General features: G+C 38.6%; 1 protein-coding gene across 2 annotated transcripts in view; it reads right to left on the bottom strand.

Annotated features, from left to right (window-relative positions):
* Positions 1-27,357, bottom strand: part of Pias1 (protein inhibitor of activated STAT 1) — a 111,645-nt gene that overhangs the window by 5,978 nt on the left and 78,310 nt on the right. For both annotated transcript variants that reach the window (XM_051197711.1, XM_051197713.1), the window contains exons 7-13: positions 24,094-24,199; positions 16,974-17,047; positions 10,777-10,937; positions 8,281-8,411; positions 7,113-7,293; positions 3,151-3,293; positions 1,038-1,075 (exon numbers count right to left, since the gene is read on the bottom strand). In XM_051197711.1, the coding sequence (XP_051053668.1) occupies positions 1,038-1,075; positions 3,151-3,293; positions 7,113-7,293; positions 8,281-8,411; positions 10,777-10,937; positions 16,974-17,047; positions 24,094-24,199 (834 nt within the window). The remainder of the gene's footprint in view (positions 1-1,037; positions 1,076-3,150; positions 3,294-7,112; positions 7,294-8,280; positions 8,412-10,776; positions 10,938-16,973; positions 17,048-24,093; positions 24,200-27,357) is intronic.

The raw sequence follows: 27,357 nt of genomic DNA on the forward strand, positions 1-27,357 counted from the left end.
AAAAAAAAAAAAATCTTGTTCTATTTCTATTGATTTCTATTGGTTGGGTCAGAGACATAGTATTGGAACAAGAACACCACTGTGGTACTGGGATGAAGGAGGATGTACCATCACCAATGAACAACATTTTTCAAAGTTTGCTGATCTCCAATCAGTGCTCTAGTTTGCTGGCAGGAAACTCAGGCAGGCATCTGAACAGGGCTGGATCACTGCTTTAGCGATGATAGCCACAGTATGGAGTGGAATGTGCTTCTGCATCCTGCCCTTAATCCATGCTCTTAGCCATTTCTCTATGGCCAAAGTAGGCCTTTCTGTATCTGTGTTTGCCTTGCTGTTTTTGATGGGACCTCTGTCACTTTGTTCTTGCTCTTCAAGTCTGTAGCTCTAGTACAAAGGGATAGCCTCACTGGCGAGTAATAATCACTGACTTTCTCCTTCCATACTTGATGATTTAATTTTGTTTCTAGGTCACTAGATGTGACCTTTTAGCAACTCATTTTGTACATTTAGGATCTGAGATGATTAAAGCAACATGAGCTTGAGACAAACATGGGAGCAGAGGAAGTACTTAAAGCTTCAGTAAACATAGTGTGAGGAAGCACAGCACACTGTACAACTGAAAATCAACTATCATTTGCAATCACTATCTAGTACTTATGGATTCACACAACTGTTGGATTTAGACATACAACTGGCAATGCAATAGCACCACAGACTATAACAGCTATGACTTCCTGGGCAACAGGATACTCACACACATGTGGCCAAGACTGAAATCTATCAGTCATGTGGTCCACTGCCCTGTGTCTTTATACAGCAGTACAGAGAAATCAACATGCAGACACTGCTTTTATCCTCTACTGGGGGTGGACAGTGGTGATGAATGATGGCTTTTATTTAAATATTACAGCCAGAGCAAGTCTGGTCACATCTACCTCTCTTCCCAATGAAATTTATTCTTTCTTCTGGCTGTGTACTATACTTTTAGATATTTTAATATACAATTAAAGAAATAGATTGTTTTCACATTAACTTACCTGATTGTCTCCTGATAAAAAAGGAAAGAAATCTAATCCTGTGGAAAGAATAAAAAAAAAACTTAGCTTGGAGGCAAACAAACAGAAAAGCAAACCTTTCTAAATATCCCAGCATTTAAATCTTACGCTCTAAGCACTCTGGATTCATATTTAAACATAAGGAGTGCTGGACATATGGTGCATACCTTTGATCCCAGCATTTACAGAGGCAGAGGAAAGCAGATCTTTGAGTAAGAGGCTAGCCTGATCTACACAGAAACTTCCAGGGCAGCTAAGATGACATCAAATATCTTGATTTTAATGATTTTTCACAAGCATACATTTATTTATTTATTTAGAATCTCATATAGTGCAGGATGGCCACAACATATATTGACTTTGAACTTCTTTTTTTGGGGGGGAAGGGTGTTGGGTTTTTGAGAAAGAGTTTCTTTGTCTTACTGAGCCCTGGCTATCCTGAAACTTGATTTGTAGACCAGGCTGGCCTTGAACTCACCGAGAACCACCTGCCTCTTCCTCCCAAATGCTGGGATTAAAGGTGTGCACTGCCATGCCTGGCTTGACTTTGAATTTAATCATGTCCTCACCTCTGAGTGCTGGGATTACAGGCACACAGCACCATTTTCAGTTTATCTGGTACTGCTTCATGCATATTTGGCAAGCACTCTTACTCATTGAACTCTAATTTCCTCTACATGATTGCCTCTTAGGGTCTTTCATTACTTTGGGTTTGCTTTTACAGGTAAAACTTTAAGAGGTCACACAAATTGTAGCAAAGCTTTTTGTTCTCTTTCTCAAATCTGTTCACTTCCCATCATCTAGCCCAGGTTAAAACCCAAGTATGACTGTATGGCCAGGCATGATGGTGCATGCCTTTAATCCCAGCATTTAGGAAGCAGAGACAGGTGGATCTGCTACACAAAGAGACCTGTCTTTAAAAACAAGTGTATAGTAGCATCACAGAAAAGGTCATTCCTGATTCCTGGCTGCAGGCAGACCCAGCCAAACCCATATACTGTTTTACTCTACTTAGCACTAGATAACAAACAAGAAAAGTAAGGGTCTCATACTGATGTTTAACCTTGAGGTACATAAGCAATGCATTATTTTGGCAACCATTCCTACCCACACCAGGAGAGATTACAACATGAGAACTTATAAAATGTGTCTCCTTAGTGATAGATGTGTGCAAATAGCCAGGAAAGCTGTTTAGAAAATTGCTGGGAGAAACCAGCCTCTGGGAAGCTAAATGACTAGTCCATAAGCCACTGAGTTATAAAGATATACCCAGAGTTGAAATTCTTTTTGAGATATAAATGAATATATTAGTATTTCAAACTTCTCTTAAAAAAGGGTAGGTCTGGGCATGGCAGTGCATACCTGTCAATGGCTATCTGTGAGTTTGAGGTCAATCAGAACTACATAGAAAGACCGTCTCAAAAAATAAGGAAAGAGAAAGAGGACACAAAAGCAAATTTAAAAAATAAGCGTCAATTCATCAGTATTACAGGGCTAGCAAGATGTTTCAGTGGGTAACGGTGCTTGACACCACAGAATGACCTGAGTTTGATCCTTAAAATCCATATAGTGGAAGGAGAGAATGAATTCCTGTAGGCTATCCTCTGATCTCCACATGTGTGCCATGGTACACAGTGCCTCCACAAGAAGGTGTAAGCCTAAAATCCTAGCTTTTTGAAGGCAGAGGCAGGAGAATGACAGCAAGTTTGAGACCAGTTTGTTGAGCTTCAGGCCAACACCAGAGCTACCTATCAAAACCATGTCTCATAATACAACTAGGTTACACACAGTAACTGTTACATGAAGCCATAGTCAAAGAATAGAAACCAGCATTCACCCCCACCAAACTGAAGGCCACATGTAGGAAGTTCCAACAGCCTGTAGAAATACTAGGAAGCTCACAACTCCTCAAGACCACTGCCTCAGGATTCCCACAGCAGTGAGTAATGGTTGCTGAGTAAGGTGCCACTAAGATACAGGACATTTTTCTCCCCATCTCCACTTCCTTCCTATATCCCTCATCCCCAGACTGCAGCCACACAGAGTGAAGGCATTCCTCAGCCTGTGTGACAGCAGCAAAGGACCAGAGACTCACCTTGTAAGTCATAAGGCATAGGTGTCATATGGAAAGGGTGCCTGTAGTCCTGGATGAGGGAAGTGTTGATGTAACTTGTATCTACAGCAGGAAGGCTGGGGGTGCGGGACACAGGCGATGCTTGATGAGGAAGACTTAAAATACTGTGGACAGAAATGTTTAGAAGATATAATAGTCACTCTAACAGTTCAACAAATGAAACTATACCCCACAATGAGTCACACTTTTTATGATAAATAAAAAATAAGAACAAGACCAAACAAACAAATAACAAAAAAAACCAAAAAACAAACAAACAAACAAACAAACAAACAAACAAACAAACGGTAAGAAATGACTTGGCCTGCAGGAATATTTGCAGAGGTTGAAAGGGGAATCAGATGCAATGAAATCATCATTCATAGTCCATACAGTCCTTAGGTTGCCATCCTTCACTCTAAGAATGTAGGAGCAATGCATAACTGAGTAACTATAATAGAACATGAGTAAAAGGTACCCACAACAAAGGAAATGGTGGCCCTTTCAAAGTAGGTCCTGAAAGGGTAGGTAGTGAGAAATCTAGGGATACCCTTTGTGCTGGATAGTTTTATGTCAACATGACACAAGTTAAAGTTATCTGAGAGCAGGAAATCTCAATTAAGAAAATGCCTCCATAAGACTGAGCTGTAAGCAAGCCTGTAGGGCATTTTCTTAATTAGTGATTGATAAGAAAGCAAGCTATGCAAGCCACCAGGAGCAAACCACTAAGCAGCACCCTTCCATGGCCTCTGCATTAGCTCCTGCCTCCAGGTTCCTGCCCTGTCTGAGTTCATTCCCTGACTTCCTTCAATGAACAGTGATATAGAAGTATAAACCAAATTCTTTCCTCCCTAACTTGTTTTTATCATGGTGTTTTATCACAGCAATAGAAACCCTAAGACACCCTGGTAAGGAAAACACGAATAGAGACAACTAGGGGAATGCAGCAATATTGAGGAAAAAGCAGATTTATGAACTTGGTGAGAGTAAACTATGCTGAGTAGTAACTTTGGTTTACCCAATGTCTAGCTTGGGTATCAGTACAGTTTAAATAATAGGGCCTTTGAAGACAATCGAAGCAGCGAGACAAGGCAAAGTGTCCCAAAGTGACACTGCATCTGGCTTACATGGTATCTGGGGATCTAAATTCAGGTCATCATGCTTGTACAGCAAGTACTTTACCCAATGAACCACATCCCCAGCCCTAGCTTTTGCCTCTGGCACACCACATGAAGTACTTGCAGTAGGGGTACATTTTAACGGTACAGAATATTTCAAAAGAGATAGATTTCCTGGAACAGAATCCTAATTATGAGTATGCACTACACTTTTCTGAGTGGGATACTAAGCATAAGACACTCTCAGGTGCTGCACAGAAGTGTTCCATCCAATGGAAATGTAAACCTCTTACACCTACAGAGAATGCCATGTTCTTAGCGATGTCCTTTGTTTATGATCAGGAGACTGCAACAGCAAAGACTGCTGGTCTTTACAAACATCTCAGTCTGGCAAACTGTATGGAACTTCTGGCTGAATGGAACACTTGGCAAGATGCTGAAGTGCTTATCTTGTACCCATGGGATGGCAGCCTATCCTTCAATTCTGTGACTGCTCTCAAATTTATTTCCATATTACAATGCACAGTAGCAAACGATCTTCAGGGCTTGGTGTTCTAGCCAGCGGCTGGTTGCTGTTGTTAATACAGTGATATCTAATCATTCTTTTAAAGATGCTAGAGACATCCAGGTTTTATCGACATTGCCAAAGAGAAAGGTCTGGCATTTGCAGAGCTGTATCTAGGCTCAATTCATCATGGGCAAAAATCAGGGAAATAGTTAATGCAAGTAATGAAATTTTCCAAACGTAACAAACAGAGCTATTTTGGGAAGAACTATAAAGTAAATATTCAAAGAAGAAATATTAGATTTCTAAAGACTCCAAAGTTTTCCTGATGAAAAAACATACTCAGATAGTGAAAATATTGCAGAGTTCAGATATGACTATTCTGAAAAGTAGAAAATTGCCATATAAGCTGGGCGTTGGTGGAAAATGCCTTTAATCCAAGCACTCGGGAGGGAGAGGCAGGTGGATCTCCGTGAGTTCGAGGCCAGCCTGGTCTATAGAGCTAGTTCGAGGGCAGGCTCCAAAGCAATACAGAGAAACCCTGTCTCAAAAAAAAAAAAAAAAAATGAAAATTGCCATACAATTAACCCTAGAGTATTATATACTTGTTATAAAAATTTTGCATTTATGACACAAAATACAATACAGTTTTCTTCTGATTATCTATGGGGGGCTAGTTCTAGAGCAGATATCTATAGCTGAGGTCATTTTTGTTGTTGTTTGTCATGTGTCATAGGATTTAAGCATCACCTAAGCATAATTCTCTGGGTCTCTAGGTTCCTCAGAACACTTACTACATTGAAACTGTTACAGCAACTGTTTTGTTTGTTTGCTTGTTTGTTTAAATAGGATATCTAGTTTACGCTGGCCCCAAATTAGAGGCAGTTCTACTGCTCCAGCCTTATAAGTGATGGGGTTACAAATATGTGCTACAATCTCCAGCTCCAAGGTATAGCATGATGGGAGGCTCCTGGGAAACAAAGGCAACATGTCTTCAAAAACAGGGCTACTGTGAAGTTATTGCAAACTTCTCCTGGTGCTTACACACGTCTACAGGCAGCTTCAATGATTCAGGTACACTCAGCTTTCTACTATAAGTGAACTGAGTTAACTTTATAACAAGTAGGTTTCAGTTTTTAGCTAGTTTTCTAAACCCTACAAGCATGCCAAAATGAAGTCTAATCCCTTTGCGGCTTCTAACCCAGGCAGCAACTGTGAAAGGCATTTCCATCACCTCCTCAGATTCAGAACAAGATCAGTCTTGCCCTCTTTCCCGAGAGCTGAGATGGGCATGCACTGTTCTGTCCACATACCCTGGAAAGGGCAAGGATGTCCGGGTTGTGCAAGGACAGCATGAAAGTCAGCAGAATGGTAGAAATGTATTGTCTACACTGAACAAAGCCAGTAGGGGAAAACTAGTGGCTCAACTGTCTGTCAAGTGGCACTCACTCCAGCAAGGCGGCTGGCTATACACCAGACTATACACCTGGATAAAGACTTACAAAAATTCGGGAAGGAAAGCTACACCACAAATGAAGAGGAGAGGCCTCAGGGAAAGAACATTTGGGGGTGAGGGGATGGGGTTGATCTGGAACTCAGAGATCCACCTGTCTCTGCCCTCCCAAGTGCCGGATTAAAGGCGTACATCACCACGCCTGGTCCAAGAGTAATTCTATTTAAAATATTAATAAAAAAATTGGTTCAATAAGAGTTAGTGACATTGCTCAGCAAGCACAGGCACTTGCTATTAAGTCTATCGATTTAAATTCGATCCTGGGACCCACATGGTGGAAAGAGAGAACCAATTCCTGAAGGTTGTTTTTTGACCTCCATACACATAGACACAAAACAAGTCTTTAAAATTAAAAAGGGCTGGTTAACTGCAAACAAAACACTTGGTGATTCTGGTATGTATCAAAACTACTACATGCAGTAGAACCATCTTTTAAAAAATTTTATGTACGCATCTTCATCCCTGGAGGTTAGCAGGTGGCATCAGACCCTTGGAGCTGAAGTTACAGGCAGTTGTGAGTCAGCATGTGGGTGCTGGGAACTGAACTTAGGTCCTCTGCAAGAACACCAAGAACTCTTCATCACTGAGCCATCTTTCTAGGCCAGAAGCATCTCTTAACATGATGAATATTATATCCAAACACTTGTAGTGCAGTACTCTAATTGCTCAAGAACGCTATATCCCTGGGAAAAGTCAATCTACATTCTGTACTCAAGCACAGTGGTTTATCTGGCAGCCTTTTCACTACTTACCAAACAAGCTTTCATAAGAGAAGAGAGTTTTTTGGAAAGGTCCTAGCAGCACTCACCCTTTATTATTTAGTGGTGATGTAGGAGACAGGGAAGGACAGGTCCTCTTGGCAGAGGGCTCTTCCTCCTCTTCATCTGATGAACTGTCTATGGTTAGGTCAATCACCTCGACTTTCTTGTTTTTATTTGAGGACTGGCTGTGTGAAGTCACCTGATGTTCCAGTGTGGAGCTCAAGCATCCTGTGTGGGAATGATTAAAGCACAAGACATGTGTCAAGTCTCCTATTTTCTCAGTGTCCTTGCAGACTATCAGTTTAGAGTAACAACACTATTGTAGCCGGAGTTGTAACAGTAGCTCTGCTCTACTAAGTTTAAAACCACCACTTCTTACTGGTTGTTAATGAATTATTTTAAAAAATAGTTTTGAATTAGAATAAACAAAATGTATTTATGGCTGGATGTGATGACGTAAGACTTTAATCCCAGCACTCTAGAGGCAGAGTAATTCTGTGAGTTCAAGGCCAGCCTGGTCTACATAGTGAGTTCCAGGACAGCCAGAGCTACATACACAAAGAGATCTTTAAAAAAAAAAAAAAAAAGTATCTTTTATGTCCATTTCAGAATAAATATTTTAGAGCAGGATTGTATGTTATAGCTTATCTATATAGCATTCAAAATAGCTAGGAAATACTAATATTTTTAAAAAGTTTGTCTCCTTCCAACAAAACACTAAAAGTCAAATCTATCCACATATACATATGAACATTTAAAGAAAAAAGCAGCTGGGTGTGGTGGAGCACACCTTTGGTCATAGCACTAGGGAGACAGAGGCAAGTGGATCTTTGTGAGTTCCAAGCCATCTAGGGCTACACAGTGAGACCCTGTCTAAAAAAACAAAACAAACAAAAGAAAAAAATAGAGATGGAAAAAAAAAAATCAACGCTCACTACTCTGTGCCAAAACTATAAAATCCTTTAAAAGGGTAGTGCTTCAAAACTAGGATTTTAGAAGTGACTTTAGAATACTCTGAAAGCTAGCACCATAAAAATCTTAAGGCTGGCAAAAAAAAAAAAAAAAAAAAAAAAAAAAAAGTTTAATCCTGCTATTTGTGGATATTTCATCAATAACCTAACAAACAATTACTGAGCTCAGAATGTTCAAAGTCTATATCTGTGAAAGTCATGGCACATTACAGTGGCAACCACAGATTTGTGAACAGGTACTCACCGTCAACTCCGTTGTAGGAGGCAGTAACTTCCTGAACTTCCTTTTTCGATCTCATTGGAGCCCATGAGCCGTCCTCTTTAAATTGTATTTCATCACAGTCTGTACAGTACTTCAGTATTTCCATAAACAACCTAGACAAACAATCTGACCTAAGTACAGCAGTTTAAATGTGGAGAATTGAGAAACAAGACTTCTAAAATACTTTTTTCCTATGTTTTATATAAGTAGTATATGGGGGAAAAGAAAGTAGAGCAGATAAATTACATTTGTTCTCAAAACCTAATGCTAAATAGGAAAAATTAGTTACTCAAACTGTGGAACATTCATATAAAAAGTCATCTAACTTTGGAAAAAGAAAAGACATTTCAAAAACATTTACTTAGTGTGTGTTATATGGGTAGGTAGGTACTACAGTGCATTTATGGAGATATGAAGACAATTTGTAGGAGTTGGTTGTCTACTTCCACCATGTGGGTTCCGGGGGATTGAATTCAGATTGTCAGCCTTGGTAACAAGCACCTTTACTCACTGAGCCAACTCTGTGGCCCCGAGATTTTTAAATACACAGATACATCTCAGTTCAGAAAAACTGAGAAGGTCAAGAAAAGAGATATCTCAAAACAAGATTCTCTGTGTGAGTAAAAGCATGTACTAGTTATCTCTGGGTGGTGATTTTATATGTATTCAGTTTTCTTCTTTATACTATATACTTGTAAACTGCTCATAAGGTCTTTTTGATAAACTGAAGCCATACATATAAAGATGTACAATCAGCCAGGTGGTGGTGGTGCATGTTTTCCCAGAACTCGGGAGGCAGAGGCAGAGGCAGAATCAGGTGGATCTCTAGAGAGTTCAAGGCCAGCCTGGTTTATAGAGCGAGTTCCAGGACAGCCATTGCTATACAGAGAAACATATCTCAAAAATAAAATAAAAACAAAATGTACAACCAACAATTAAGTCCAAATAAAATAATACATTGGCACTAAAATAACATTTATAGGGAATGCTTGAAATTCATTGTGACCAAATCATCTGGTTAGAATGTTAAAAGAAACCAAAGACTAAAAATCATTATTAATAGCATATAATCACAATTTATGTAAAAATAAAACCAGAAGCTATATTAAAAATGCCTTTTTTTCTTGTTCTTTCCAATTTTCAGAGATAGATAGATATTTTATTTTAAGAAAGGAAAGAACTAAGATATATATTATACAGAGCTTGTAAAATAAATCCTATTAATTTAAATTTATAAGTTAGTTATTTCATTTCTGAAAAATCTAACAGGAAGTACCACTGCTTACTTATATTTTCCCAAGACTGACATTTTTAAAGCTCTGAGTTGTAAGTCTATGGATAAATACATTAAATTAAAGGCTCTTATGCCTTCTCATACACTATAAAAAAATTATATTGTTTTGAGTGTTTTACTAAAGAATTCTAGAAATATCAGGAAGGCACTTTCCTTTCTTAGAGTTCATTTCCTTGTTTCTTGTTCAGTGGCAAAAAGACAAACAGAAACCTAAGGGAAGTGGCAGACTCATGGCCAGATACCAATAGGTCAAAAGCCACAGACAAATATCATATTTTAAGGAGAACTGCTGATCACTGTGTTGCAACAGTGAAGACAAGGATAGAAACACATGCAGCAGAACAAAGGGAGCCATTCTTAGCTGACTGCTCATGCCTGAGCTCTCACAGTGGAGAACAGGTCTTCACGGACAGGACAGAAGTCAGATCGAATCTCTAGAAACTGACTACCTTCTACTAAAAAGTCCAACTTTTAAAAAGATATATTTACAAATTGTTTAGTGTGTGTATTTGCCTGTAGCTATGTGCACATGAAGTATAGAAAAGGGTATCAGATCCCCTGGTCTGGGAACAAAACCTGGGCGACCTATAAAGCCATACAGGTTCTTAACTGCTAAGCCATTCCTTTACCTCCAAAACCCTTTATTTGTTTATTTATTATTTATTTGTGATGAATTTGAGCTAACCAGAACTGCATAATTAATCATGCTTTCTCCAATGCACTCTGTAAGGTCTTAGATGTACTCAAAAGTATATGCATACCCTGTGTAGAACTACTGGTGCTTAAAATGGTAAACAACAGAAGGTGCTGAAGAAAAAGGAAGTGTTTTCAAAACAAGCCGAATACACACAAATAAAGTTAAAAATTTTAAAGACAGAGCACACCAAGATGGCCCAGGAGGTTTCTGCTGCCAACTCAAGTTTGATCCCCAAAAGGCACATGGTAAAAGAATGAACTTGCCAGTGTTTTCCTCTAATTCCCATATGCACACTATTCCCTCCCCCCCATAAATGTTTTAAAACAACCCTGAAAGATGAAAAGAATTTACAATGTTAATTACTCACCGATTTCACAAATAATGAAAATCAATCCTACTTTGAAAAATTTACCTCTAGGTTTTATCTCAAACACTTGCATAACAGAGGGTCATTTTAAAACACAAGGAGAAATGTAAACATACATACCCATCAATAATAAGGTGTTCATATGGAGCCTTCTTATCACAGACAGGACAAACCCATGTTGGCTTTTTTTCATTCATTTGAATATAAAGAGTTGCATCAAAACACTGAAGGTGGGAACAGGTAAGTGCCCGACATGGAATTGTCAGCCGCATTTTCCCAAGCTTTAAGAGAGGGAAAAGGTCAATATTAATATCTGTTATTCAGTATCTTAGGTTTTAATAATGATTCCCTACAATACAATGTGCATATATGTTACTCTCAAGCACACTGCACAACCCCTGTACCTAAGGCTCAGTGAACATCATGGAAGAGGGGGCAGGAAGACTGTCAAGGTCAGAGAAGCATGAAATCTGCTGACACTGTGCCTCCAAGACATGACAGGGAAGCTTCTCACCCACTGTACAACATGGCTGGCAGAACAGGACCCAAGGATAATGCCCACAGACATGCTAACGTGATACAGGGAAATCTCATAGTGCCCAACTCCTAGACAGAGAACTATATATAAGCAATTAAGCAATGTCATGAATAGGATAAACAGTCTTCCCCAGGGATAAACCTCCTAACTGGCTATCAGATACCAATGATGAGCCCTGAAATTATAGGCATACAACTATTAGTCCATCATATGGACTGAAGAGGTTGTATCTATAGATTTAGGAATATATATGTGTATAAACACATAGATATGTAATAATAACACTTAAGGGAAATGTGAAAATGTTAAACTTACATTTTAATTTCAATAAATTAAAATTTTTAATATAAAAATCATACTGTGGTTGTGTTGTGTCCATGGAAGAACAAAAAACACATTGTTCTGAGAAACCTGCCTGCAGGTTAATTAAACACTACTTTGAATATCAAAACAGTGACTATTTAGTCTACCTTAAGGACCGTTTACCACCATCTACAGGCTGCAAGATGAGTTTCTTGTTGGAAAGGCCTGAACTCGTTTGAAAATGTTCTCTATTTCCTGTATATGTGTGGGGGGTGAGGGGTGGGAACTGAACCTGGGGCCTTGTGCATGCTGAGGTATATTTCCAGCCAACTGTTTTTTTTTTCCCCTCTTCCTGAGACAGGGTTTCTCTGTGGCTTTGGAGGCTGTTCTGGAACTCGCTCTTGTAGACCAGGTTGGCCTCAACCTGCTTCTGCCTCCCTAGTGCTGGGATTAAAGGCATGCACCATCAACACCTGGGACACTCTCATATTCTTAAATCAGTCTTTGATCTGAAAAATGTTAAGTGTCTGATTAAACATTTAGAAAAAGAAAGGTCTTATTAACTATGGCCAGTCATGGAGATCAGTATGGACTCTAGCTTCATGTCTGAATGACTGTCTAGTTCACGGGATGAAGCCAGAATCTCCCATTTCCTCCACAGTGTGAGGCATAATGGCTAGGGGCAGCTGGAATAGAAAGTAGGTGTTGTGCACTCTGTATCTCTTTCCTTACTGGACATCATCTCACAGCAAACAGCCCTGGGTCTCAAGCATCACCAGATAATTCAGGGACATTTTTCTTGCCTCATGATTGCTGAGTTGACACAGGCTGACTCTTACTTGTCCTAAGCTGCTTGGTTAGGCCCAAGGTAGAAACCTTGTCTGAGACCTACACAAGGAATGCTATGCTGTACCATGACTACTACAGTGTTCCCAAAGCCAATAATGGCCACAGAATATGTAAGTCCCTCACTTTCTATAATGATAATATTTGCTGAATTCATGCAAAAAGACTTTCTGTATGGAAATTAAAAGAGAAAAAGGTTCTTGGCTTACAAAAATTTCAAGGAAACATGTCATTTCCTGGTCTACCAAGGAAACCAACTGTCACAGGGCTCTAAATTATTGTTCTGGTACCAATGATTTACTGTACTTCTAGGGCAGAAACTTAACCTCTCTGGGCCTCCTTTTCTATCCGGAAAGTAGCATCATTTCCTCCTTATTTCCCCCGGATGCAGTGATGAAGAATTTAAAAAGGACACTGGACACAGAGGAACACCCATGTATCATATCCAAAGCAAGGAGAGGAGAGACCCAGAGTAAAATGAGGGTACCCTTCTCCTGTGTCTCACCCAGCTCTACCCTTGCATAAGATTATACTATTTGTGTATCTACTACTGGAAACAGGTCAGACTCATGTTCTTGTCTCCAGCTTTGGAAAAGGACCCGCTATACTGTAGAATGAATGATAGTCTTGTATGCTGATAAACGGTCAGCTGTGCATACCAGCAGTCCTAAGAGAACTCTTTATGCTGAAAGATGACTGACAGCTGGGAATTTTATAGGAATAAAGGCATGTGAAAAGAAAGTCTTTGAGAACTACCTCTTTCAGAGTATAAATTCTATGGTCTGTTGCTTGGATTTTGAAATCATCCTTTCTGTCTTACTCACTGTTTCCATGAAGCATTGGGAGGAGCCTAACAGCTCTGCATCTGGGAACTTAATGTTCTGGCACTGAGTTCCCACAGGACTTTCAACCTATGGTTTTTTCATTTGATATTAAGCAACCAAAAGGAATCTGCATTTTATAGTTAATGTTTAATTAAATAAAATATAAAATATTCAATTTGGGACTGAGATATAGTCAGTACAACATTTGCCTAACATGCAGGAAGTCCTGAGTTCCTGTATTGTGTGTGACTCACAGATGTGAGTCTGGAATCTGTTCAAGATCATCCTTGGGTAGAACAGTGAATCTGAGGCCAGTATGAGCAATATGATCCTCAGTTCCAAAAAAACAAATGCCCTCCCACTGAAAGTATATCAAAATAACAAGATAAACATTTAATAATTTGGCACCATTAACTAGATTCTAACTTGGAAAATCTTGCTGGACTTTGCTAATGACAAACAGGCAATGAATTTTCTGTTGCCAAAACTAGTTTGTTCTTTGGCGTTTTTTTTTTTTTTTTTTTTCCCCCATGTACTTATGGAAATCAAATCATAAAAATGAATACAAGTTTAGTAAAGGGTGTCATGAAGCTGTTTAGTTAGCCCTTTGTGCACACAGGCAAGAAAATGATCCCGAGTCTTCGTGGTGCACTTCACTGACAAGGTGATCTACAGTCTGAAAGCAAATTGATAGGTAAACAGTGTAAGAATGACAATCATAAATGGAGTAAGAAAGCAAAAGTTCATGTTCAAAAGTATGGCCTTTTATTAGCTATACGACAAATGCCAAGTCAAAGAATTATAAAATAACTCTTCGGTGAAAAAATCCTCCTATCTCTGATTTTTAAAATCAATCACTAAAGATTTAAGTGTCTATCACATAAGCATTTATCGATTATCCTCTAACTTGGTATTGGAAAGGGTGAGTGCTGAGCCATTTAGTCTTTTGATTACAAAGTTCTCTTCCCTTTGTGGGACAAATGGATATTTGCATCATCTACCAACAAACATGCTTTCTAGTGAGGCTGACTTTACATAATGGTGCTGCTGCTCATGATGCTGCATGAGAAAAAACTAGATGTAAGTCTAAGCCAGCATACACCCTACAGTGTCATGACAACATGTACTTTTTCTCATAAAAAGTGTGATGTTTTCCATACTAATAAACACTCATAAAATAATTTCTAGTTTACTTTCTCTTCTATAAACTCTAAATTATCTGCATTTGGGTTTGCAGGTCTATGGTACAGCCCACATCTGACTTCAACACTTCTGTCTCTGGTATTAATAAATTAGAAATGACAATCCTCAAAGAGCAGACGCATTTTAATTATTTTTGTTGCCTTTAGCTAAATGGCACACAAATAACAGAAATTCATTTACTCTGGGCTCTGCATATTACAAAAGGGAAATAGAAATGCACAGTAAGACAGCATATTTACATATTTCCAAGAACAAATCTCCTTTTATGATTCCATAAATTTGATATATAGATGAGTTATCACAATTATATTTTATTTTTGAGTAAAAACATACCTAAAATATATGGCCTTGATGTTCTGGAATAACTGTAGGGAGTTATCCCTTTAGCCAGACAGAAACTCATGACGTATTGTAATTATATATTATATATAGTAGGGTTTTTAATAATCTGAATTTTGAAAGCAGATGCTAATTTACAATGAATTTCTAAAACTGTCAGAACTAATGAGAGAGAACACAGGGGGACTAAGAACAAAAATTAGAAGCCAGCTTACTAAATCAAGTAGTGTAAGAAGCAAAATGTGATCAACATTTCCTAGTAACATGGGAAAGCACCTGAACCATAGAATGCAAATCTTACTCCATAAATAAAACTGCTGTCATATACCCTGAGCTGCTTCTTTATATGAACACATTTCATGTGATTGCTCAACATTATAAATATTACATATTGGTCAGCAGTAAACACTTTTAAGATGGGAATACAAAGGAAAAAGATTCCTCTAGTGATTTAAATAGGAAATGAAGCTTCTGTGTTTTTCTGAATTTATCAAATTCTCTCAACTGGGGTTTTACAATAAAACAAAGCAGCAAGAAACCATGAAAAGGGAAGTAGGTCAAGTCAGGATTTGGAGAAAAAGAATGATATATGACATTTTAAATTATTTTGTTTATTTTTAAGTTTTGTTTTCCCTCTCATTTTTCTACCTTTCCTGGTCTTGAGACAATTTTATGCTTCTTAAAAAAATGGTTTGTCCTTTTATTTCCCAGCTAATTCTCCATTATTTATCTATTTATAAACAACAACAAACCTACATTTCTTTACAGCCTATGTTTAGACTGTGATAACATTTATCTGGTTATAAAGAACTTTTAATAATAACAATCTAGCTGTGTGGTAGTGGCACATGTCTTTAATCCCAGAACTCAGGAGGCAGAGGTAGGTGGATCTCTGTGAGTTCGAAGCCAGCCTGCTCCACAAAGTGAGTTCCAGGACAGCCTGGACTACATAGAGAAATCTTGTCTCAAAAAACTGAAAATAGCTTGACAATTCTTAAGGAAGATGGGCTATAAAGACAGCTCAGAAGGGAAGTCCTCCACACAGCAGATGACAGAGCCATGGCCACAGGAGTGCAGCTTCCTGCACTTTGTTTCTTCTAGAAAACATGAAGGCCATGAAGGTGTGTAACAAGTAGGGAACCCGGCTTTAGGAAACATGTAAAAAAACAGAACTAAAAACTAAGCAAACACCAATGACTTTATAGCCAAGACAAAGCTTAGTAAGCAATACAAGGCTAAGATGTAGGGTAAGTACCATTTCATTTTTTAAAATCCTCTTGCTTCTTCAAGAACATAAGGACTACCATCACTTAGATTAGTGTGATCTCAATGCTTTCAACATGGTATCACCTTTCTGAACAATCCAGGCAAATCAGGAAACACCTGTGTCCTCTCATTCTTCATATATTTAAATAGTTAATTTGATCAATTATAGAACAAGAGGTAATCAAAATGTCAGCAATTTCACCTTCTTTCATATGAAGGCAATATTCAATTGCCATCTCTAATGCTGGTGGGCCCAACAACAAATTAGGTATGAAATGAACTTCAACAACACTTTTTTTTTTTTGCTTATAGGTTTAATAATTTCATCATATTTTTTTCATTTGAATATAAAGTTTCTTAAGCTTCCCTTTCTAGATCATACGTATTCTTAAGTTAATTGTAAGGCAATCAGTCAGTCAAACCAGGATTTTCTCCTTCTTTTCTAAAAAATTGAGACATGGTGTAGCTCAGCTGGTCTTGAACTCATGCTAATCCATCTGATTCAGCACCCCATCCCACCCCACTCCAAGTTCTGTGATTATAGGCATAGGTTACCAGATCTGGTGCTTGTGTGTGTGTGTGTGTGTGTGTGTCGCTGGGAATTGCATCTTTTTGTATATGTGTGTGTTTTAAAGATTTATGTATTTATTATGTATATAGTGTTCTGCCTGCATACCAGGAGAAGACATCAGATCCCATAATAGATGGTTGTGAGCCACCATTTGGGACCTCTGGAAGAATGGGTAGTGCTCTTGACCTCTGAGCCATCTCTCCAGCCCCATTTGTGGGTTTTGTTGTTGTTTTTAATTTTTTTTAAAGACAAAGTCATCTTGGAGTCTGATATGGAGACCAGCCTGGCCTTGAACTCAGTGTCTTTCCATTTTGATAAACTCTGACAGTATAGAGTGGGTAGATTCTTCAAGTAAGCAGGATTTCTCATGCTCAGTAGAAAGAAGTATACATACCACCCTCAAAGACAAGTATTAGCAAACACTTACTGGACACAGCAGTGAAACCCGGAGGCTGGTGGTAGCTATTTCACTGTCTGGATCTGCAGTTAATTTCTCTTTAACTGAAATGCATTGAAGGGAAAACAGACAGAACAAGTTTATTAAAGACATTACCAATATAACATGTTTTTTAAAAAGCTTAAAATCTGAAACTTAAATAACTCCAAAATAATCTACTCAATTATCGTCTAATCAACTGACTGGAAAGCTAAGAGCAGTCACACAGCTTATGCCCTTCAGAGGAAGCAAGGGAAGAACTCCCTGTAGCCTAGCTGAAGCTCCTGCAAAGCCCTGGTACTGCATCACAGCCCACAGGGATGACCAACAGCAGCTTCCATGTGTAGGGATGGCAGGCCCTTTAAATTATTTTTCAAAGAAACCAGTGATTTTCTTTAAAAGTATGATTAATTTATATTAATTTCTTTTAAGGGAAAGTAATAAAGAGTAATGATAAAAATAAGTTATGAAAACAAAAGGTTCAACTATTTTCTTTACCATGTAACTGGATCCTGCTGTTTACCCATAAACTCACTGTGCTGTCTTTAGCAAGTCAATCTGCCTCTTTCAGCTTAATGTTACTGTAAATCTGGAATCTACACCAGATAATTTCTTAAACTCTTTTCAGTTCAAACTTCCTATAATTTTCAAAAAAAGGAGGCACCAACAATTTTACTTTCCATGGCTATTCTTCTAGTGTCCTACAGTTTGCTATAAAAGATTCTTTATACTTCCCATATGTAGTAGTTTGAATAAGAATGGCCCCCACTGTCATACAGTTGGATACTTAGTCACGAGGGAGTGGCACTATTTGAGAAGGATTAGGAGGTGTGGCTTTGTTGGGAGACTTGTGTCACTGGGGGTGGACTTTGAGGTTTTCAGCATCTACACCTTGCACATCTTTTATGCCACATTTCTCTAAGGATGCATAACTGTCTGAATTTCAACATTTTCCAGTTATGCATTAATAATAAATACAATTCAGTAACATGTATTGATCATGAATTTTCCAACTCATGACTCATGTATTTGTTCTAGCAGCTTCTTTAGAGATTCTTTGGGTCTTTTTCCTGTGTAAATAATCTGCAAATGAAGATAATAATTATCCTGCACCCATACTCGCTATCTTTCCTTCCTTAATGTACTAGCTAGGACCTCAGGGCAACGGTAGGCCCCAACCCTCTAACCCCAACCCTCTAACTTTATTCACAGTCATTCAAGTTTTACCACTATTATACTAACTCAAGTTTTTTGTTTAAATAAATAGTTGTAACATAGAGGCAGTTCCCTTATTGTTTAATATTTTGCTCAGAGTTTCTTTTTTGTTTTTAAATCAGGAATAGATGTTAAATTTAGCCAACTGTCTCTTTTGCATCTATAAAGGTAGTAATTAAATAATTTTTCTTTTTCAGTTTTTCACAAATGCTCAAACAATTTCTTGGAATACTATTTTCTATAAGGGACTTATAATCAAAATAACTCTGAAAAAGGAAGAGGGGGGAGACTCTGTTTTCAAGGCTTACTAAGAGGCCACAGTAATTGAGAATGTGGCCAATGGAAGAGTCCAGGAACAGACTAACATACCAATGGTCAATCTTTTTTTTTTTCTTTTTCCTTTTGACAAAAAGCCAAAGAAAGTAATTGAGGGGGAAAATATTACTTTAAAGCAACTTAGTTGGAATAGTTAGATAGCTAGGAGGCAGGAAAAGCAAAACTTTGCATTTGTGGGAAGTCCTTTAGAGGTGGTTTTCTTGTGTTACCATGATCTGCAGTGGTAAGAGTGCTTTATGACTAAAGTTATAGCTAGTCATGTGTAAACGTCATCTTGCTAATGTTTCCCTGGTTTGGCTGTTGTTCTTTGTTTTTTGAGGTAAGAGTTTTTCTGGCTGTCCTGGAACTTGCTCTGTAGACCAGGCTGCTCTCAAACTCAAGAGATCCACCTGCCTCTGTCTCCAAAATGCTGAGATTAAATTAAAAGGCGTGGGCCACCGCTGCCCAGCTGAATTTTTATTATGAGTTACTAGTATTAGCACAATGAACCTGTATTAAATACATTAAAATATAATTTAATTTAAAAATTCAACATCTTAGTTGTATTAGTCACCTTGTATTAGCCATGTAGCTGGTGATTACCATACAACTGTATAATTGTTTTAGACTGCCCTATTAGATGGTGCTATTTTGGGTTATAAGTGATTTCTCTCCCTCACTTAATATCAGAATATTTTAATTCAATCTTTTAGAATTTTAAGGGTGAAAACAAGTAAACATATTAAGCTCAACAGAAGATACAAAAGGTTTTAGAGACCAATTCCACTCTATATTTCATCAGTTAACACCAATCATTGAGTATAGAATTCATGTGGGAAGCTGCAGCAGGAAGATCATAAGCAAGAACAGTAACTCAACAAAATGTGAGCATTGACTATGTGTGTGAGGCAGTGAGAACTCCAAGAAGACCAAGATGAAAGCCAGCAGTAGGAGATGCTCAGTGGGGTCCTCTCCAAATGATGGTAGCCAAGAGACTGGAGGTGCTGGGGAACAAAGAACCACTGGAGTGAGGCAGTAGAAGCAGCTAGAAGTTTTGAAGCAATAAGAACATTCTAGCACTGAGGGGGGAGAGAGGGAATATGATGTGTTTTTGCAAAGTAAAATATGAGAGAGGTAAAGAGATAAATACAAAGAGATCTGGGGTAGTATTAAGAAAGTCACATCAGTGTTGTATGTCACACTAGTGGAACTGCAGATTTTATTTCACAGGTGTCAGGCACTCAGGGGATGAAAGAGAATGGTAAGATCAGACATATGTCAGTAAGTTAGGCCACTACCAGGGAAGAGACAAGAAAAGCCAATAAAGGGGTGAATACATTATTTAGGACAAAGCTTTTAAAGAGAAAAAGACAAGATGTAAGGGTTTAAATGAGGGCAATGACAGAAGACAGATTTGAGAAAGGTTTAGGTTGCCAGCTGACAAAACTGAATGAGTTTTAAATTTTTGGTTCTGATGAAGTAGAGCAATGTTTAGGGGAAGGGAATCAGCTTATGCAATCTCAAATTGGAGGAGAGACCTGAAAGAATATTTATGTTTGGGAACTAGTACTAGTTTACGAAGTAAGAGTGGACACAAAAAACAGAACAAGCATGGAATTCCAGGGACTATTTAGAATATATGCCCAACTGCTCCCCCAGGGTCTCACCACACAGCCCTGGCTGGCCTCTTAACTCTCAGTCTACCTCTCCTTCCCCGGCTGGGATTAAGGGCCACTGTGCCTAGCATTTGGATGCTTCTCTCTAAGAGTCCCTTGAAGGAAGGTGGTTGAGGTCAGAAGAGGGAGGAGACAATTTCAAGGAGAAAGAGGTTGGTATCAAACACAGCAAAGCCTCCAAGGTAGAAATGCTTTGGAGAGCACTGCTGTGGTCACTGCTTGAGTACAGTCAGGGCAGCTACAGGGCTCAGAGACTCTGTGAGTGCTACAGGAGGGACACAGAGCAGTGCAGAACAACTTGGTGTTTGTTTGCTTGTTTATTTGTATGTTTTTAAAGGCATGAGCCACCACTGCCCAGTGAAGACTGCCACTGTTGAGTGAAATAGGACAAACAAGAAGTAGAGGTATTTTCTTGAGACAAGGTCTCACTGTCTAGCCCTGGCTGGCCTGCAACTTGATTTGTAGACCATGCTGGTCTTGAACTCTCACAGTGATCTGCTGCCTCTGCCTCCCAAGTGCTGAGATTAAAGGTGTGTGCCATCACCACCCAGCAAGAAGCAGAATTTTAAGGTATGAAGGAGACTTATCAGGAACACATGAGACAAGAGGAACTAGAAATTGGAGTGAAGGACCAGTGAGGTGTTTCTGAGCACTGTCACCTTCTATGCATGCACACCTCCAACACCACAAGTCTAAGAGTGCACTCAGTTCTTTTAAAATCTCATCTTTTAAATTCCATTTTCCATTTTAGAAAAAAAACATTAATGTGGAATACAGTGCTTAAGAATGCAGCCAATGCAATATTCCATGGGTTAAGGCACTTGCTGCACAAACTGACCCTCCTGGAACAGATGCAAAGGTGAAAGAAAGAAAGGACTCCAAAGCTGTCCTCTGACTTCCATCCCCAATACAGCCACCCTCTCTCGTGCAAATACACACACAATAACAAACTTGGTTTTGGTTTTCTAAGTGAAAGGCTCCTAACTGGCTCCAGAGCATCAGACTTGCTCCTCGTTTGTCCTCCAACTGATGATCAGATCATTCCTCTATTTAAGAATCCTTTTATGGCTTTCTACCATCTATCTACCTTTACAGCACTATGAATTTACACAGTCCCACGCCCCAGTAGTCTTCTTTTCAGTATCGTAGTTTCCCAGGCCTTTTCACTGGACACATTCCCTTCCTATCCTGGGGCTTAACAACTCCTCTTCACTCCCAGTACTGTCCTTAGCATCACAGACAGGACTAGAATACCCTGTGGTGTCTCTTCAGAGTTTGCTGTCTTCCTTAAGACACATGCCACAATTATAACTTACTAATGACTTGGTCAGCTTTTCCCATCAGATTTCAAACTTTTGGGAGATACAGAGGTGTGGTCTTGTGTAAGCTGTGCTATGTTCTTACTAGAACACAGTAAATTCTTCATTTAATTTCTTGAATGAAAATACAGAACTCACTTCATTTTATCTTGACATTTGATTGTGAGCCTTGCCTTGACTGGCTGAACCATTTCTCCAGCCCACAGAATACATTTTCTCAATGAGAAGACTAAATTTTAAATACTATCAGCCTTATTCCAATAACACGATAATGCATGGATTTGACTAACACAACTGTCAGCAGACCTTCCTTATAAGGTTAAGTATTACTTACAATCAATGCAATTGTAAGCAAGTTCATGCTTCAAACATTCCAGAGAAAGCCTGATGTTGGTGGCACACGCCTTTAATCCCAACACTCTGGAGGCAGAGAGAGGCAGATATGTGAGTTTGAGGGGAGCCTCATCTACAGAGCAAGTTCCATGACAGCCAGGACTGTTACACGAAAAACTATTTTATCACCCCCTCCCCCAAAAAATCCTGAGAAGTGATACTTTCTTATAATTTAAAACATTATAAAATATAAGGATATTTTATAAAATACAACATATTTTACTTACATAATTTTTGGGGAAAGTTATTTCTTTATAGGTAACATAGAGGCAAGTGCCTTTTTAGTTAACTGCAATACATTTCTTCTTTTTAAAAAAAAGATTTATTGTTCTGTCTGCATGTATGCCTACATGCCAGAAGAAGGCACCAGATCTCATTACAGATGGTTGTGAGCCACCATGTGGTTGCTGGGAATTGAACTCAGGACCTCTGGAAGAGCAGCAGCCTGTGCTCTTAATCTCTGAGCCACCTCTCAAGTTCCTACAATATATTTCTTACTGGTAAAATCCAATTAATGTTCCATTTGTTCACCTGGACAACAAGCACCTCAGGAGAACAAAGGAACAGGAGAGGCAGGGTTAGGCTGAGAATGTCTCCTTAGTCTGTCCTTGTCATTTTGGCACCACTGGGCCACAAGACTCTCACTCAGACTACCAGTGCAAAAAGATGCAAAGTAATTAGCTTTGGAATTAAGTAGTTTTTGCTGCTTAACAGCAGCTGGATGGGGTTCCTAAAAACCCAACCCAGGCCTCCCAGAACAAGAGCCTGTGCAAACAGCCCACTTTGTTGTTAAATCCAAAAGCTTCACCTGCCTTCTTCCATGGTATGTATCTTTTTGTCTTTTCCACCATGGTTTACCACATAATTCTATAATGCTTTCTGACTAGATGAGAATCTACCAATACAAGGCAACAATAAAGACTGACTGTCAGCCAGGGATGACTTCAGCTAGGCTGTGAAAAAGGAAGAATGCCTCTCTTGCACATTTATTCCAGGTAGATGTCTATGCTTTCTTCTCTGAAGGATCTATTTCCTTGTCTCTGACTCATGGAGCCTCCATTCCCCTAAATGCACAAACAGTGCTTTCATTTCAGCTCTTGGTTCAAAAGACCCTCCTGTCTCAGCCCACTGAGCAGCTTTGCCTATAGGTGTGTACCACCATGCCCAGCTATCTGCATTTTCAAAAGGATCCTTTTAGTACAGGAAAACAACCTCCAGGGAACTACTGCAGGTGTTCAGCTCATCAGGGTGTCAGGATCTGTCACTCCACTACAGAAAAGGGTATAGAAAGGATACAAGTTGTGCTCCTACTTTCCCCCCATCATACTGTTAACAACAAATCTGAGAATAGGCTGCTATTAATAACTCATTTTAAGAGCTTCAAGTGCAAGGTGTGGTGGCTCCTGCCTGTGATCCCAGCACTGAAGCAGGAGGATCACAACAAGTTTGAAGCCAGCCTAAACTACAGAGTCAAGAACAGCTATCACATTCTTGCATGGAATGTGCTGCTTCCTACGCACCAAACCTCTACCTCTAAATTCTCCTACAAAGAACCCACACCTCTCAAAATGAGAATTAAGGAAGAACTTAAATCATCTCTTTAGAAAAGCTAAAGATGCTCAAAACTTGAGGTAGAAGTCCATTTGAATACTTTATTTAATTTCAATTTTAACATATCTAAACGAAACATCCAAGGGGGAATTGTGTGAATGTGTGGTGGTGGTGTGTCATTGGATAAAATTCTCAAAAAATATTCCCACTGACTTCTTTTACTTTGGTAAAGCAAGCAGATAGCCATCACATAATTGTGTTTCTCCCGGATATAAAATATTATTGAGAACATAAATAATGTTCTTGAAAGTCATGCCAAGATTTCCTTTCCATCTCCTAAAATTTCTTTAAACACTGTTTTTATGAAGTTGTAATAAATTATTACATTCAGGAAGTAACTTTACAAAGTAAATATTAAGATCTGTAAAACACAGATCATCAAATAAAGTTTCACAACAAAGACGTTACAACTACCTTTAGATATTAATTTACAAGTTCACAATATTAGATACTTGGGAGTTTTTAAATCCTCTACACAGGCTCTGGTTTAAAATAGAAAAAAAATCTGAGTGAGAAAAAACACTATTCTAACCTTAACAAGATAGTTTAGTTGCATATGTGAAGTAAGTTTATCATACGTACTTAAAGCTCTAGAATGATCCGGATTCCTTATTCCCTTTGCTCGTAACCTCTGAAGAAGAACTGTTGAGGACAACTGTTTTACAAGATATACTGCCATGGAATAGGTCTGGAAAAAAAGAAGATGTAGAAAACCAATCACATATTTAAGTAAATAGCACATCTATTCAACCCCACAGTGACAGGGAAAGAAAACTAATATTTATTGCAATACCTACTATGTGTCAAGCACTGTCTTGGGTGTTTTGGTGAATCCTGATTGTTCGCTTCTGAGGTGGTTAAAAACTTATTTTGTGTGTGTGGATGAGAAAACTGAGGCAGAGAAGTAAAGAAATTGCCTTAACTTGTAGTGCACAAGTGTCACTGAGAACTTCAACCCAGGGCTGCTGTACTCTATATACAGCACTGAATGCTTCAAGTTAATAGATTTAAGGTTCTTACTCGAAAGAATACTATTAAGACTAATAATATAAACCAAGGCTATTAAGATGTTGAAGGTATCATAATCTGTATTTAAGAGGTAACACATATTGTAAAATAGTAGCTATTAAACATTACCAATGAGATGGGTTTCTAGTCTACTTATTTAGTGTCTCACCATGCCTACGGTGCCACTAGATCCTAAAGATACTTGACTTTGGTCATGAGCACATCATGTGGGTGAATCAGTAAAGGCTGTACAGAGAAGCACTTCTTGAAGATGAACAAGCAGGATACCCAATGCCTGCAAGGACTACCTGAGAAGGTGGTACGAAAAACAGGTAGCAAGCCAAGCTAAGTGAAGGGTTCATAACTGGAAAAGAGGAAGAAAAGAGTGCCAAGACTATGAAGGAACAAGAGAGAAAGGTCAGAATGAGAAGGATCTTTTTTCTGTTTTGTGCTGGAATAAAATATATCAAGACACTTGAAAAGAAATGAGGAAGCAGAGTTATCATCTTCTTTATAGCAACGGTTTTCAAGGCACTCCTGATATATACCACAGACCTCATTTCAACTTTGCCTGCAGCCTATAGTAGGAAACAAATACTACTAAATCTTCAAAGGCTGATGAAACCGAGGCACAGATTACACAATATGCTAATGATCATGTAACTGCTTAGATGGCTTAGGAAGTAAAACCAAGAAAGGCAAGAACTCCAAAAGGCAGTGAACAAGGACCGTGTAGTCCACCAATTTTTGCTTCTACACACCAGAGTTTATTAGAACCTTAGTCTAGTCTCACGGATATTGTTTTTCGGGACAGGGTTTCTCTGTATTGATTTGGAGCCTGTCCTGGAACAAGCTCTAGTCTCACTAATATTCTAACCTATCCACCCACTCACCCACTCACCCATCCAGCAGTGTTAGGAACTAAAGAAAGGTTCTTTAGAAAGGCACTCCACCACTAAACCATCTTCCCAGCCTTAGTTTTACATTTTTAAATATGTATCTGCCTCTTAGCACAAGAGGACACATCCTGCAGAGCCCTCTGAAAGGTTACATTTCCTGTGAGGTTCAGAAACCTATCTGTGCTCACATGTTGCATATTTTCTGAAAAAAAAAAAACCCAAAAAATAAACAAACAAACAAACAAAAAAAAAAACCCTCAAAAAACTGAAGTAGCAAACAGCAAATTTACTTAGCAGTACATTACACAGTGTTTTTATGAAGAAAAAAAAAAAGTAACTTTACAATGTCCCCACATTTTAAAGCACACAATTTATTAATCTAATATAGAAGTGATAAGCCTCTTTTAGGAGGAAACTCAAGCCATCACTCCTTAACTGTTCAATGCTTCAAGTCAAACAGAAACTGGAGAGATTCTAATCAACAGTAAGGTTCTGGACTGACAGCTTCAAAGTTCAGACTTGGAAACACCCCAGGACTTTCTATTAGTAGTGATTATGATGAGATCAAGTTTTTTTTTTTTTTGTTTTGTTTTTAAAAAAAAAAAACAAACAAAAAAAAAAAACAAACCTTCAGTGAAAAGGTATGTGTGCTCTAGTTCAAACATGTAACCAGAGAAGAAAATAAAAGCTGCAAGAATGCCAGGAAAGAAATTCTACTTGTACCAACGTCACAAGGCGACATTACACACAAAGATTCTCCAAAACAACAGTGGCTAAGTAGACAGTGCTTCTGCTGGCCCCTCAAGGGCCAATTCTTTATATAAATCATCTCACATTGTTAATTTTGTCTGTACTTTCCCCAAAAGTCTGTATAACTGCTGACATTCATAAAATACTTTTTCCATAACCAAAATATCTAGTCCTTCTGTCTCCTTCTTACAGTAGTATCCAAATGATTCCTCCATCCACAGGAAAAGTTTAATAAAGTCTCAATAAAGTAAAATGCCACAGAGTAGAACAAGAAGTTGCAATGTTCTTCTCTCTGTCAGATACTATGTGGAATTTACTTATCTTCTTTGAAAAGAAAAACTTCTTCCTCCATTCCTCCACTAGGATAATCTCCGTCTTGCTTTTACTTTTCACTTTGAGACACAGGATCTCACTAAGTTAGCCTGGAACTGACCAGGCAGGTTTTAATTTTGAGATCCTCTTGCCTCAGCCTCCCAAGTAACTACCAGGATAAGCTATGTAGTATCTGTCTGTAATGTAGCAAGACATTCTGCACAGACTAGTCAGAGTACCATCACAAGCTTAATTAAACTAGTGATTTAAAAATATTGTAATTAGTTATGAGAAAGTTCAAATTTCAAACTGAAGATCAGAGAAGCAAAGCAGCCAAGCCAGTAAATGGTAATCTTGTCTCCACAACACCTCAGAGGCAAAAAAGCTTGAATTCCTGTCTCCACCTCCTTATATCCCTTTCTCTGCCCAGCCATATCCTCCTGTCTCAAACCTCCCTAATGCTGGAATAAAAGGAGAGTGATCCCAAGTGCTGAGATCACCATTGTGTGAACTGTTTCTTTTAGGACTGGATCGATTTCATATAGTCAGTGTGGCCTTGAACTAACAGAGATCCAGATTCCTCTTAACCCTGAGTCCTGGGATTTAAGGTGTGTACCACCACAGCCTAGCTTCTACAGTTGCTGGATTAAAGGTGTGTATCACCACTGCCTGACTTCTATAGCTTGAGGCTGGCTTTGCTTTCTGAATCCTCAAGCAAGCTTTAATAAATTGTAAATAATATATCACAGGTTTCAACTTTTTTTTTTTTTTTTTTTGGTTTCTCTGTATTGCTTTGCAGCCTGTCCTGGAACTAGCTTGGTAGACCAGGTTGGCCTCACAGAGACCCACCTGCCTCTGCCTCCCCAGTGTAAGGATT

The sequence above is a fragment of the Phodopus roborovskii genome, unplaced genomic scaffold (genome assembly GCF_943737965.1).
Source record: "Phodopus roborovskii unplaced genomic scaffold, PHOROB, whole genome shotgun sequence".
In the NCBI taxonomy this organism is placed as follows: Eukaryota; Metazoa; Chordata; class Mammalia; order Rodentia; family Cricetidae; genus Phodopus; species Phodopus roborovskii.